Source organism: Zosterops lateralis (genome assembly GCF_965231275.1).
Source record: "Zosterops lateralis genome assembly, chromosome: 18".
Lineage (NCBI taxonomy): Eukaryota > Metazoa > Chordata > Aves > Passeriformes > Zosteropidae > Zosterops > Zosterops lateralis.
Genome location: NC_139778.1, coordinates 5,059,590 through 5,073,178, shown reverse-complemented (window position 1 = coordinate 5,073,178; position 13,589 = coordinate 5,059,590). Strand labels below are relative to the sequence as shown.

The following is a 13,589-nucleotide window of genomic DNA, read 5'->3' as shown; positions in this document are numbered from 1 at the left end:
GATTTTTACTCATCTCATGTTGTTCCTGGGTGGCACAGAAGAATTTCCACCTCATCCAGGAACATACTTGGTTGATGCCTACAAGTCCTTGGAAAAATCCAATTTAAGCAAATGCTTGATCTTTTTTTTTTTTTTTTTTTTTTTTTTTTTTTTTTTTTTTTTTTTTTTTTTTTTTGTTGTTGTTGTTGTTGTTGTTGTTGTTGTTGTTGTTGTTAGCCTGCAGGTTACTAACACAGCCTGACAGTCTGTGCCATATGCTGCCTCCTCAGGATTGTTTCTCACATATAAAGTCCTGTAGGTGGGCAAGAGCTTTTTAAACAATTGTGCAATAAGAATCCATCCAGATCCATTCTTAAATCTCAGACTGTCTGTTTTTCTCATACTAACCCTTCAAGAAGCTGTACATCTGCTGGATATCTGGTAAACAAATCCACTCGATGAAATGCAAGATTTCTTATCCCTATTTGTAATCCAGGGTTTCACATTCTGGCCCTTATTTTAACTTTTGACACCCAACAAGTCCTGGAACCACATTATATGAAAGTAGAGGAAAAACACCAGCAGCATTTTTATTCTGATTCATTAGATCAAATCAATTTTGATGAATATGGCATCTCAGTAAATTTCAGACACCTGTGGCACAAGTACACAGGTCGACAGTAGTCCTGATAGCCACTGGAAGTTATTGACAGAAATAGGAACCTCTGGGATGCAATTCCTGCTGTCCTGAACTCATCTTAATATTTCTTTTTCTTATCATAATATTTTTATGTGCAACACATATCTACAGGTGAGACAGTGAAGCAAAGATCAACAAACGAAATTGAAAACTTCAGATTAAATAATAGATTTCCCCAGAGGGAAAAAAAAATACTGTGTCTGAAATACCAGTGGAGAAACCTCATCTTCAAGATGAGAAAAAGCCACTGAACTAGAGACAAGTGTGACCCATTTAAAAGGTCATCTAATCCTTCCTTTATTCTAGGCAGGATAAACTAAAGCTACATTGCTTTTTTACAGATGTTTCATTAATCTCTTCTTTAAAGCTTCCAAAGGCAGGCATTTGAAATTTTCTGTAGCAATTTATCCTTTGTGCTTAACTATTCTTAGCAGAAAGTGCTGTCCCTGTAAATCTCCTTGGCAATAATTTTAGCACATTGTCCAACTCCAGCAGAAATGGAGAACAGTTCAGTTCCTACCCTCCCTGCAGTCCATTTTAGGAATTTGAAAATCATTAAGATACAACCTTCGTCTACTTTCTAGATAAAAATAAATCTGTTCTTTACAACTTTTTTCAATAGGATACAGGTGTTATTTTACCTCTTTCCCTCTCACTGCCTTCTGCTGTGGCTCCTTGAACTGTTCACTGTTTTGAAGGGAAATTGTGTGAAGAATTCCTGCTGATCTCTAAGAAGTGCGAAACGGAGCAGAAGGATTAAATTCAGCTTATTTTAACACATAATCCACTTGTTTTTACAACAAAGAAGGGCAATAATAGAAATCATAGAAATCACAGAATGGTTTTGGGTTGGAAGGAACCTTAAAGAGCATCTATATCATTCCAACCTCCTGCCATGGGCAGGGACACCTCCCACTGTCCCAGGCTGCTCCAAGCCCCATCCAACCTGGCCTTGGACACTTCCAGGGATCCAGGGGCAGCCACAAACAGTGTTGATTCATGTTTAGCTGGTGGTATGGTGTTCAGCTAGTCCTGTGGTGCCTGATCGTTTTCTGATGAAATTATACTTATTCTGCATCTTGCTCTTATGGAAATGTCGAGGGCTCGGCTGTTATTGAGGTACAGAAAGAAATATAACTGAGATCACAGCAAACACTGTGATTTTTTGAAGGAGTAGAGTTCTGCTGAAGAATGAGAAAATTTTGAACAAATGATGGTTTGACTTCCCAGTTAAGGGCATAGTGACTCACACTACAACAGAACCCCAGTGCTACAACAGAAAATAGATGGAGCTCCAACAGGTGCTGCAGGAACTGACCCCTTCATCCCAGTGGTGAACACCTCCCTCAGTCAGGTTTCTTGAAGCCAGAGCAATTCAATGAGAGATACAGCAAAAGGTTCATGTCCCTGTGAGATGACATACATTCCTTTGCCCTCAGAATTCCTTTCATGGTGGTGATTCTACTGATGCATGAGGTATAGAAGTGAGCTGGTGCTGGAAGTTAAATGAGCAGTGGGACTTGTTTGGTTCCAATGGCACATTGACATAATCTCTAAAACCAAAGGAGTGGAAGCTTTATAGATGAATGTGTGTGTCAATGACAGTGGCATTATTCTACCCACAGCAAGCAGCACAACTCACTGACATTCAAAACAGAAACCTTTTTTTTTTTCCAGGTCAAAAGCAAAGAAAATAACAGAACAAAATCAACTTTCCTCTTCTGTCTTCAGCCTTTCCCTAATCCCTGAGGCAACAATGGCAAAAAACAGCTCGGGAAAGAATGTTCTGATATACACTGCTGCTCTGGGGATGGGATTTGCCATAAGGACCTCCTGCTTCTTCCTGCTCACTGTGGCAAGGACTTCCTCTGCCACCTCCACGGGGTGCACACCATAGGACACCTTCCTGAAAAAGACTGGAAACAAGAGAGGAGTGAGAGCTACAGACAGACAGACAGACAGACAGACAGACAGACAGACAGACAGATACTCTGAGGAAATGGTGTTGAGAAGATACACATCTGTGAATCAGCCAAATCAGTTTAATTTCTGTGCATTTTCAATCCCTTCCCCACTCCACTCTCCTCATCAGTATGTGGCCAAGATGTTTTTGCAATTGAGGTAAAATCCTTACAGTCCCTAAGAGAAGGAGCAACCTGAGTGCAGTGGAATTGTCACTGTGGACCTTTTGTGCTCTCCTCCCCCTCCATTCCTGATGCCCTGATTTATTTATTTTCTCACAACATTGTCTCATTCCACATCCCTTCTCTTTTTACCAGTCTATATCACCTCTCCAACATCTCTTTTCTTTTGCTTCTCACACCTGTTCATCTTTCTGTCATTTCCACCTTTTTTTTTTTTTTTTTCCTTTATTTTCACCCTGGAAAAGCCTCCCTCCTGCTTTATGTGCCTCATCTTCATCCACCGAAACTCACATTTCCAAATGGATGCCTCCCAGTTTCCTGGTGCTGGCGGACGATGGTACGAGCAGATGAAGGTTGGACTCACAGTGCTGACAGAAATATCAAATTCTTCCATTTCAGCTCGAAGACAATCAAAAAAGCCTACAGCAGCATGCTTGGAAGCAGCATCTAAAAGTGAAAAAGCATACCAGTTTAGATACATGGTTTGCATGGAAGCAGGTGTATAATAAAGCACCAGTGTTTGGGAAAATGAGCGTGGAATGATAAACCAAAATGCAAAAGGATTATTTCACCCAGTGAAATGATCATGGGACATGTTTAAAACAAGCAATAAGAAATTATCTCCACAGGACAGTTGGGCATAGAGTCTCTTGGACGTGTCAAACAGCACGTTGTCTGCATTTCCCAGTCAGAAATAGCACATCCTGGGCTGGGAAATAACAATTCTGTTATCTCCAAAGTTCACAAATGTCTTTGGTGGATGGAATTGTCCCTGACACGAGTCCTCACACCTCCTGTTTCTTCAATTTGTAACACATCCATACAATGCAGTTAAATACATGTCCAGTGCTGGAATGCAGTGCTCCTCATGCTGTGTAAACTGATTAGGACTTTGCCCTGCAGCAGCAATCTGAGCTACTTTTAATGCTAAAGTGAATCTTAAAGTAACTGAACGTCAAGACTTTTTTATCAGCTGAGGTCTTGCAGACTTTCTAATCCAGAGCCCATTGCTCACTCTGACTTTCTGTCAAACTAAAAATGTCTGTTTACATCTGCCCCAAGTTTCAAATGTCTGTTTACATCTCTCCTATATTTTATGTCCACTGATTCTGTATTTTATTAATGCGCAGACCTTCCATCATAGTTCAGAACAGCCTCGATTTTTTAGGAACTTTGGATTAAAGACCTTGAAAATTTTCTGGAAAGCTAAGCAGAAAGCAATTCCTACATCTCCTATTAAACTCCCACACCTAAATACATTATTGCTTCACAAAGCAGTAGCTCTTATCTACTCATATTTTATATTTACACACTATTCTTCATGAAGGTTTCTATCAATATGCACAAGTATAGATCAGACATAGATTTTAACTACACAATTTGTTTTTATATATATATTTAAAATTTACTCTCAAGTCCCCTAGGCAGCAGTTCCATTTCGCCATTTTAACTATTTCAAGTTGAGTTCCAATTTAAAAAAAGATCAGCCAAATGCTGTAATAATACTGAATTTGGATACAAAATAGCACTTTTAATAACCTATGATGAGTGTCATGGACTCCTCACAGCTTGTGCATTAGAATGGATGTTTTTGCAATGGATAACTTACAGGCTGCACGAAATGGAATTCCTATTTTCCCTTGGATGCTATTAATTAGAACAATTTGGCCAGTTCTTCTTGAGATCATGTTAGGAAGAATGGCTGCAAAAAGATAAATACAAGAAAGAGCCACATAAGTAAAAGAGCTGAGTGTAATTAGGGAAAAGGTGAGACAGCAAAAGTGGAAATAGCACAAATTCAATGGAGGTTGTCTCAATACTGCAAGCAAAAGTATCACAAAATCCAATAGCTGGAAATTGTTTTCTAGACTTCACCTGAATTCCACATGCAGAGTTGGTTGCAGCATTAACCCATTTAATTTTCAATGTGCTTTAAGTGGTAACAGAAAAAAAAAAAAAAAAAAAAAAAAAAAAAAAAAAAAAAAAAAAAAAAAAAAAGAAGAAAGAAAGAAAGAAAAATTTAAATACCTTTGGTTAATGTTATAGGTCCAAAATAGTTGGCATCCATTATCTTTTTATCAAGTTCCAGTGAAATGCTCTGCACTGCTCCTTTCACCTTCATACTTGCATTATTGATCAGGATATCCACACAGCCATAGCAGTTCAGGATTTCCTTGGCTACATCTCGAATGCAGCTTATGTCTGTGATATCCAGGAGTATCAGCTTTGGTGCATATGTCTGATGAACAAGAGACTCATTTCAATGGTACTTGCTATATACAAACTATAATTCTATTTCTATAGATATTTCTATTTTTATTTCTATATGTATTTTTTATATATATTCTTATTTATATTTATTTGTGTCTTAATCTTTGTCTTGTTCTTTGTCTTGTCTCTGTCTTTGTCTTGTCAGCTATGTCTCTGTCTTCTTGAATTTACCTTGATACTCGAAGTGTTTTTGTCATTCTCACATAAATTTAAGATTTTAAGATTAACAGTCTAGAAAGAAGATCTAGAGCAATGAGAGCTGGGGTTGTTCAGCCTGGAGAAGTCTCTAGGGGACTTTAATGCTCCTTCCAGTGCCTAAATGGGCTCCAAGAAAGCTGTTGAGGAACTTGGGACAAGGCATGGAGTGACAGGACATGGGGAATGGCTTCCCGCTGCCAAGAGGGCAGGGATGGACGAGATATTGGAGAAAATGCTTCCCAGATAAGCTGTGGCTGTCCCTGGAACCTTGGAAGTGTCCAAGGCCAGGCTGGACAGGGCTTGGAGCAACCTGGGATAGTGGAAGGTGTCTCTGCCCATGGCAGGGGGTGGCACTGGGTGGTGTTTAAGACCTCTTCCAATCCAACCTATCCTGTGATTCTGTGAGGATGGGTATTCATTAATTGACTTCAGATGAAGCAGAACAGCATGGGAAGGGTAAGCTGGACTATCTCCTAGTGAGTTTTCTCTCTCTTGTAATCAGTGGAAACAGAAAATAGACACAAGGGTGACCCCTACCAGTTCAAGTCATGGTCTTTTATGGGAAGAAGCCTTTGCTGACAAGGGACTGGGGTTAATGCTGAGACAGATGAGCTACATACACATGAGGGCAGGAGGAAGGTAGGAATGGTTTGGTTTGCTATAGGTTTTATGAATGGATACATCATGGATAAATCATACATTTCTATGATTTCTGTAAAAACAGATTTTACCAACTGTGGAACAGAGGAATGAACTTGAAGTTTGGGGTTTTTCCCTCACTGTATTACTTAGACAACATAATGCAGAATCCTTAGTCATACTTAATATTTTTTCCTAGTTGGATCTGTGCAGGCTAACATGAAGACACCACTTTTGTGGTTATTTATGCAGATGAATGAAGCCCACTGAAAAAAAAGAATAAAATCCTCCCAAATATTTATAGGTCTGATGAGTGATGGCTGCAAAAATGTATGTGATGCCTTCAGGAACAGCTGTGCCCTGGAAGGAGTCAATGTGTATTGGTGACAGAAGGGAAGCTTTGCCATGGGCTTCAAGAAACACCTGCCAAAGAGCTGGAGCAGCGGCAGTCCTGCATGCCCCCATCAGTGTCCTTTCTACTCCAAATCCCTTCTACCTGGGACTTTCTTCCCCAAATAGTGGAGAAGCTCAAAATGAATTTGATCTTTAGACCTATCTCCCACTCCTTGAACACACTAATCAATGATGGCATTTCCTGTCATTAAATGAAGCACTTGGATCCCTCTCATCCAAATTATCAGAGAAATTCCTCTGCTGAGGGTTTCTCTCTGGGTGGCTTGTTCAGAACACAGGAGCACTCAGATGCTTTAGAGAATCAGCTCCAGAGAGCAGGATTTTGGCACTGTGCTGTAAAGACCTTCAGAAGTGTCTTCTTTCTCTGTCTCTCTGTGTCTGGTGTTATTACCTGGGTGACCAAAGCCACCACTGACAGCAAATCACGTTTCTTGTACATTGTTTTACTGGATCTAAGATGACATTCTGTCCCTGAGTGTAGCTGATGGCAGAGATCTTCTGTCCCACGTGCAAGAACTGTGAACCTTGGGGTTTGTGTCAATGTAAAATAGAGCTCTATTGGCACCAGCATGGTGTACATCCTATTAGGATTCAGAATCCTCAAAAAAGTACGAAGTCATTGAATTTTTAGGTGCAGTTGGTCAGAAAGAAGAAAATAGCCCCCGTTCCTCCTGCTCTTAGGGAGGAATATAGAAGAGAATTTTTGAGAGAATCAAAAGAGATTCAAATTTGCAGAATTGAATGCAAACAAAATAATTTAATGCCTTATATTTGGTTGATTCCAGAACAAATTTGGGGGAAAGCAAAAAAAAAAACAAAAAAAAGGCAATGCTACTTGAACTTTAAACTAGGCTTTAGGGCTTCTCTTACTAAACTTGCATTTCTACCTCATGTCTCTGTGGATTTATGTCTTCTATTTTTTTCAGAAGGTTCTAATTCAATCCTCACATTTCTGGACACTCCTGGGCCTGTGTGGATTTGCCCCAGGGGAATTCATACTCCAACACCTGAGCCAGGTTTGTCCCAGGCTGTGAATACCTACCACGCTGGGGTCTGTCACGCTAATTAAGGCATCATACAAAGCTTCCAACTTTTCCCATGTCCTGCCACACAACACAAGCCTTGCTCCTCCTGCATGAAACACACGAGAACATTCTAGGAGAGAAATGCATTAAAAAAGAAAAATTACAATACTGGCAAAATCATTTTACTTATTTTGCTTGAAATGGTTTTGCTCAGGGTGTTGAATCCATGCTTTAAAATTCATTAATTTTGAAATAAAATGGAAAAAAAATTCTTTTCCTCACCATCCTGTCTGTTTGACCAGAAAAATGTATTTAAAAACATCAAGTATAGACACGCCATGGGCATCCCTGAGAAATTCACTGTTAGCTGGGTCCCTCTGGCAGCTGTGGGCTGCTGTTCTAGCTCAGCTGAATTGAACAGTGATGCTCAGTCTAGGAATCCATCAAGGCTGTCCTCCTAACCAGGAAAAGTTCACAACTGCCTGCCTTTTTTTTTTTTCTCAGAACAGATAAATTCTTGCAGGTAGGCCTGAGGGTGCAGTGATGATGTGCCCAAAACCAGAGGTCTGCTCTGGGTGCAGCCAGGGAGTTAGCTGGCAGAGGATCACTTTATGTGCTCATATGACTGAAAATCAAGACTTATTTTTCCTGATTGCGTCATTCTCAGCCTTGGAGCTCTCCTCTTTGGTCCCTAAGCAAATCTCTATGACAGCCATTATCATAATCAGCATGGGAAGAAAAGGAACATGGTCTTATAATGCTCTGCCAGCCTGTTTGGTTTGTCTCAGCTCCCATGGATAGCACAGGGTTAAAATGTTTCTAAAATCATGGGAATTTTATACAATAGATTCAGGGGAGGTGGAAAGAAAGGTTGGGCCTGGATAGGCCTGGGAAAGGGAACCAAAACTACGCAGGGCCTGGAAACAAAGATTAGGTTTTGTCTTTACTAGATAATGGGAAACTGCACCTGCATAATCATCATATGATAAATGATATGATTGTTAAATGTAATGATTGTTTGGTAATTGAATATGATTATTGTTTAATCTTAACAAGAATCATGAGAAACGATGTTTGGGGGGGCTGATGAAAGCTACAAGAATTCATGCTTGGATAAGATCAGTGTATACAATAGAACAATATGGGTTTAATAATTAATATTATATAATTATATAACGAATGGGTATAAAAACATGTCCATTTAGAATCCATATGGGAGTCATATTTGGGTCTGTACCCTGTACCCTGATTCCCAGAGCTCTTCAATAAAAGCACCTGCACATAATCATTCTGTGATTATGAGTTTCAGCACTGACACCATGGCCTTTGCTGAATGGGCAACAGAACAAGCCCAGGGCAATGACTTGCTGTCCTCCAAAAAACATTTCAATACCCACAGGAAATCCAGTTAGGCCCATCTACCCATTTTAGATTTCTTAAATGATCATGTTAGACCCTTAATATCTGTATGCCAGTATTTATGGATCCACCCTTGTGGTTTTGCAAACCTGTGCAGCTGGGAGCTTTTATTTAAGAAATCTTTTCCATTATTTACAACAGTAATTTTATGAATGCCTTCTATTTTCTTTTTCTTTTTTTTTCTAGCACAGAAGGATTTTTAATTTAATGCCCGAGAGTATTTGCCAGAATATTTACAGCAGTATTTTCCCTATAAATAATAGTTGAGATAATCTTGTGAAAAACAAAAGGAGAAAAAGACTTCTATGTGAACAGCAATAAAGGTGAAAAAGGGAAACAAATTATGTTTTCCTCTAGAACTTCCCTGTACTTTTCTGAGTTCCAGCACTCAGAAGAAACAGGAACTAAGTTTCAATAACAACCACAAACCATTGAAAACATCTTCAATCATCATAGATTTGTTTCTCTTTTTTAACTTTGATGACTCTTGCCTTTAGTCCAGAAATTCTGGCATGTAGGAAAAGAATTTGGCTGTTTCCTTAGAGCCCACATCCACAGCAGCTGGCCACACAGCTGGTATTTTAAAGCTTGGAATGAATGGCCATCACATATGCCTGAGTGGAAAGTTAATTTTGCATTATTTGGAACCATTCAAGCCTGCAAAAAACATCCTGGTGCCAACCTATGGGGTACTGGTCATGGGTATACTTAGGATAATAAAAGGCCTTTGAGCTACCTCATTTTTCATCTACATGAAAAGGAGTGTGGGGGCACCACACACACACAGTTGCCTTTCTAGCCTCAACTGACAGATAACAGCTAGCCACAGGGGGAAAAAATAAATAAAAATGAGGAAGAAATGTAAATAAGGAAACTGAAGTTAGGAAAATACTCCCCAAGGGTCATGCACTGCTGGAGAAAGACAGCTGGAGAAATGTTCAATAAATTTTCTTTCACCTTGGAGTATTCCAAGATTTGGCTTCATGCCTCAGCCAAACAAATTCAGCACTGGTGATATTTCTGCTCCAAGTGAGATTTTTTTTATCTAGCAACCCAGACATCATATAATTCTACAATACATCCAATCTCAGTGGAATACTCTAAACCATGTCCCTCTAAAAGAAATTTGAAATATAACTGCTCCGGTTCTGGCCAGAACAGGGTGAACCTTGCAGCAGCCAGAGGGCAGACAGGACCCTGGGGTTGCTCTATCCCATCTCATCCAAGGAGTTGAGGAGTCAGAGGGAGGTCACAGATTCCCAGAACATCCTGTGATGGACCATCGAGTCCAACCCCCAGCCCTGTACAGCACCCATCCCAAGAGTCCCATCCTGTGCCCAAGGGGATTGTCCAAATGCTTCATGAGCTCTCACAGCCTTTGGTCTGTGACCATTCCATGGGGAGCCCGTGCAGTGCCCCATCACCCAGGGCCACCCCTGCCATGGCAGGGACACCTTCTACTGTCCCAGGCTGCTCCAAGCCCCGGTGTCCAGCCTGGCCTTGGGCACTGCCAGGGATCCAGGGGCAGCCACAGCTTCTCTGGGCACCCTGTGCCAGGGCCTGCCCACCCTCCCAGGGGACAATTCCTCCCCAGTATCCCATCTAACCCTGCCCTCTGGCAGTGGGAAGCCATTCCCTGTGTCCTGTCACATCAGGCCACTGCCCAAAGTTCCTTTTTGGCTCTCTTGGAGCCCCTTTAGGCACTGGAAGTGGCTCTAAGGTCTTGCCAGAGCCCTCCCTTCTCTGGGATGAATAACGCCACTGCCAGCCTGTCTCCAAGGTAGAGCCCTCTTCTCATCTTTGTCACCTCCTCTGGACTAGAGATGCTCAGTGGCTGGCCACCCAGGCCATCAGTTCTTAAAATAGATAAATTATTGCATTCCCTTGATGCCTTCAGTTTTTAGCTTTTATATTTTTCAGGTCCTGTACTGCACTAGTGTATAACTCTGAACTCCATATACAGTGTTAGCTACTGTCTTCACATTTTGGTCAGACAAAAACAATCCTTCTAAGCCTGAGATCCAAGGATACGCTGCCTCAGGCCCTGAAAAGTATAAACAAAAGTGAATTGAGGGGATAAAGCAAACTGGAGGAACATGACTTCATTACCTAAAGCTGTAATTGGACAATTAACCCCTGACATGCAAAGAGACCAAACTTATTTCTGTCTGAAAAACTGCTGAGCATCATCCACACTGGATGCAGCCTCTGGGAGGCTTTTGGCTGCCCAAGGTGCATCTATTGAAGGCCTTTAATAAACATCCACTTTATTCTCTCAACTCTGTCTGGTCTCTGTTCTAGGGAGCCACTCCAAGGCACCACCCTCCTTGTCCTCTGACTGCACAGAGCCAGGCAGCTCAGCTGGAAGCACTGGAGGATGCCAAGGGAAGAGGAGTAATTAGGGTAATAGGGAGTGAGGAGATGCAAATAGGGACAGTGGGGTGAGCATTGCTGTTCACAAGAAGCAGGAACTGTTGAAGTCTCTAAGGGCTGAAAAGGAACATGTAAAGAGTAAGGTGACACTTGTTTGTGCAGATACCCTGCAGTGACAGCCTGTGTAATGAGATCTTAGAGTAGCAAGATGTTAAAAATAGCACTCAGTGTTCTTGTAAAACTTCTCATTCTATTGAATTAAATAAATACAAAGCTCTGCAGGCTTCTGATAGTTTACCAATAGTTCCCGTGGCTGAGGCTAAAAATAGGCTCTTAAAAATCATAGGATTTGTTTATAAATATATTTATTAACTTCAGCTTCATTCAGCCAGTTCTGAATACATCCAAGGCGATGTGTGCACATTTATCACCCAGAGGGTCACTCCCTGGCTGCTTCTGTTCTCTGACACTGAGAAGAAATGAGACAACTCACCCTTGCCTAGTCCAGAGATGGCATCTGTGATCACCACCACCTTGTTCTGCACCGCTGACTTGGACAGCAGCCACTTAACTGACTGGTAAATATAAATAACTCCACTGATCCCTAAGAGAAGCAATGGTAGAGCAAGCACAGAAAAGATACCCATGGCTGTGGGAAACAAAAGACCTCATGAGAGTACAGCAATCACAATACACATTCATGATTTTTCAATTATTCCTACTGTAATCACAATACACGTTCATGATTTTTCAATTATTCCTATCTAAAACCCAATGATTTCTTATCTAGAAAATCCAGTGGTCAGCATGCCAAAGCAGCGCCCTGAAGTAGTAGGAAGGTTCTTTTCCAGTCAATGGTGTAATTTTTTTTCAATAAACAGGGTAATATTGTTTCTTTGTCTGTTTTCCTCTTTTTTGTATGGGCTGGGCAAAAATTGATTCTTTTTATGCAAAATTACTGTATGTTGGCAATACTATAATAACATATATATATTATGCATAAATGTATGTATATTCTATTATGCCTTGAGGCAAAACATAAACACTGAAATTTTAATTACATTGCTATTATTAGAAAGCAGAGAAAAAACTTTTAATCCAAATTTCAGATAAAACTCACAACAGAAGTCTTTTTTGTTGCAAAAGATAGAGAAAATACAATCACTTACCATGGCTATGAGGACTCCAGATACAGACAGATCATTCTATTTTATTTTTGCCATTTATTTAATTTAATTAAGATCCTTTAGACATTTCACAGAGCATTTGTTGAGGCTGCTTCCCCTGAATGAGAGTGGCTATGTATGGGCTGGTGTAAATGGTGTACGGTGCCAGGGTAAATATAGCCTGTCCAGTGTGATCTGCATGCCTGACCTACCCACCCCAACAGCCTGGGCAGGCACAGAGAAGCTCTCAGTACAGTATCAATCCACCTACACAAAGAACCATCTCTCCTGCTGCCCTGTGGTCTGCTGCAGTTGTCTGTGGTGCCTCAATTTCTCGTGATTTCCTCCGAGTGACTTTACATACCAAAACATTTGTGTAAACGCCGTAACGGGTCTTCAACACAACCATAAAGAAGTTGCCATTTGAAATAATCCCAGTTCAGCAATAGGAGTGAAGTACAAACGTGTCAGGGACAGGTCTCTGAGGAGGTTGGCTGGGGAGTTGTTGCTTTTTTATCTTCTTATTGCCAGAGTCGGGATTAAATGCTTGAGATGGTATTTCTTGTTTGGACTCAGATGTTTATTAATTTTCATCTATATTACAGTCTCACAAGCTGTGAGTTCCACAGCACTCCTAGATAAAAAATAAAAAATGGCCCCTATCTCTCTCTTTACAAGGCCCATTTAGGGATAAACTGTCCAATTATGAATTGACACCTAAATTATTCTTACTTTTAACCCAATAACCAACTACCCATGGCCCGCAATGTAGATTTTTCTATCCAATTACAAAACACGACCCAGAGCCATGAAGGTGAAAAAGATGGACTCCACCCTAAAACCTCCATCTTGCTTTATATAAATATATTACTATATTCTAAAACCTTAAATTCTAGGTTTTCCACCCTGTGATATCACACACTTCTATTCAAACCTCACACCTAGAATCCCAGTGCTGTCACTCAATTTTGGGAGCCTTCTCCACAGCATCAGGTCAAATGCAGTGTTTGCTTGGAGGTCATAATAAATTAAGTTTTGTTTCTTAAAAAAAAGAGCATATTACTATCTTAAAACTGCAAGTTCTGACAACCAGGTTCATAATTCTGTTTGGTCTGTGTAACTGGTCACCTAAACCCAAATTTTCACTCCCACTGTGAGAATGCAACTCCACAAATGACAGCCATTGATGTTGGAGATTTCCAGCAAGGAACAAGGACTTCATGGTTAGTTCAGCAGGCACCAGGACCGTGGTGACTTTGGA

At 40.6% G+C, this 13,589-nt stretch overlaps 1 protein-coding gene across 1 annotated transcript; it reads right to left on the bottom strand.

The window, feature by feature from the left end:
• Positions 1 to 607: 607 nt before the first annotated feature.
• Positions 608 to 12,468, bottom strand: DHRS7C (dehydrogenase/reductase 7C). The gene is made up of 7 exons (XM_083874865.1): positions 12,332 to 12,468; positions 11,656 to 11,811; positions 7,388 to 7,500; positions 4,852 to 5,062; positions 4,433 to 4,525; positions 3,115 to 3,270; positions 608 to 2,595 (listed from the first exon to the last, which is right to left on the bottom strand). Exons 2-7 carry the CDS (start codon positions 11,807 to 11,809, stop codon positions 2,387 to 2,389), a joined length of 936 nt encoding a protein of 311 aa, XP_083730991.1. The 5' UTR covers positions 11,810 to 11,811; positions 12,332 to 12,468; the 3' UTR covers positions 608 to 2,386.
• Between the last annotated feature and the right edge of the window lie 1,121 nt (positions 12,469 to 13,589).

Bases quoted from the DNA above. Each gene is read 5' to 3' on its own strand.
- DHRS7C (XM_083874865.1), bottom strand. From the start codon at position 11,809: ATGGGTATCTTTTCTGTGCTTGCTCTACCATTGCTTCTCTTAGGGATC. The intron at 7,501-11,655 runs GTGAGTTGTCTC...TTTCTCTCCTAG, and splicing joins CATCTCTGGACTAGGCAAGG to AATGTTCTCGTGTGTTTCAT. The intron at 3,271-4,432 runs GTAAGTTATCCA...TTTCACTTTTAG, and splicing joins AATTCCATTTCGTGCAGCCT to ATGCTGCTTCCAAGCATGCT.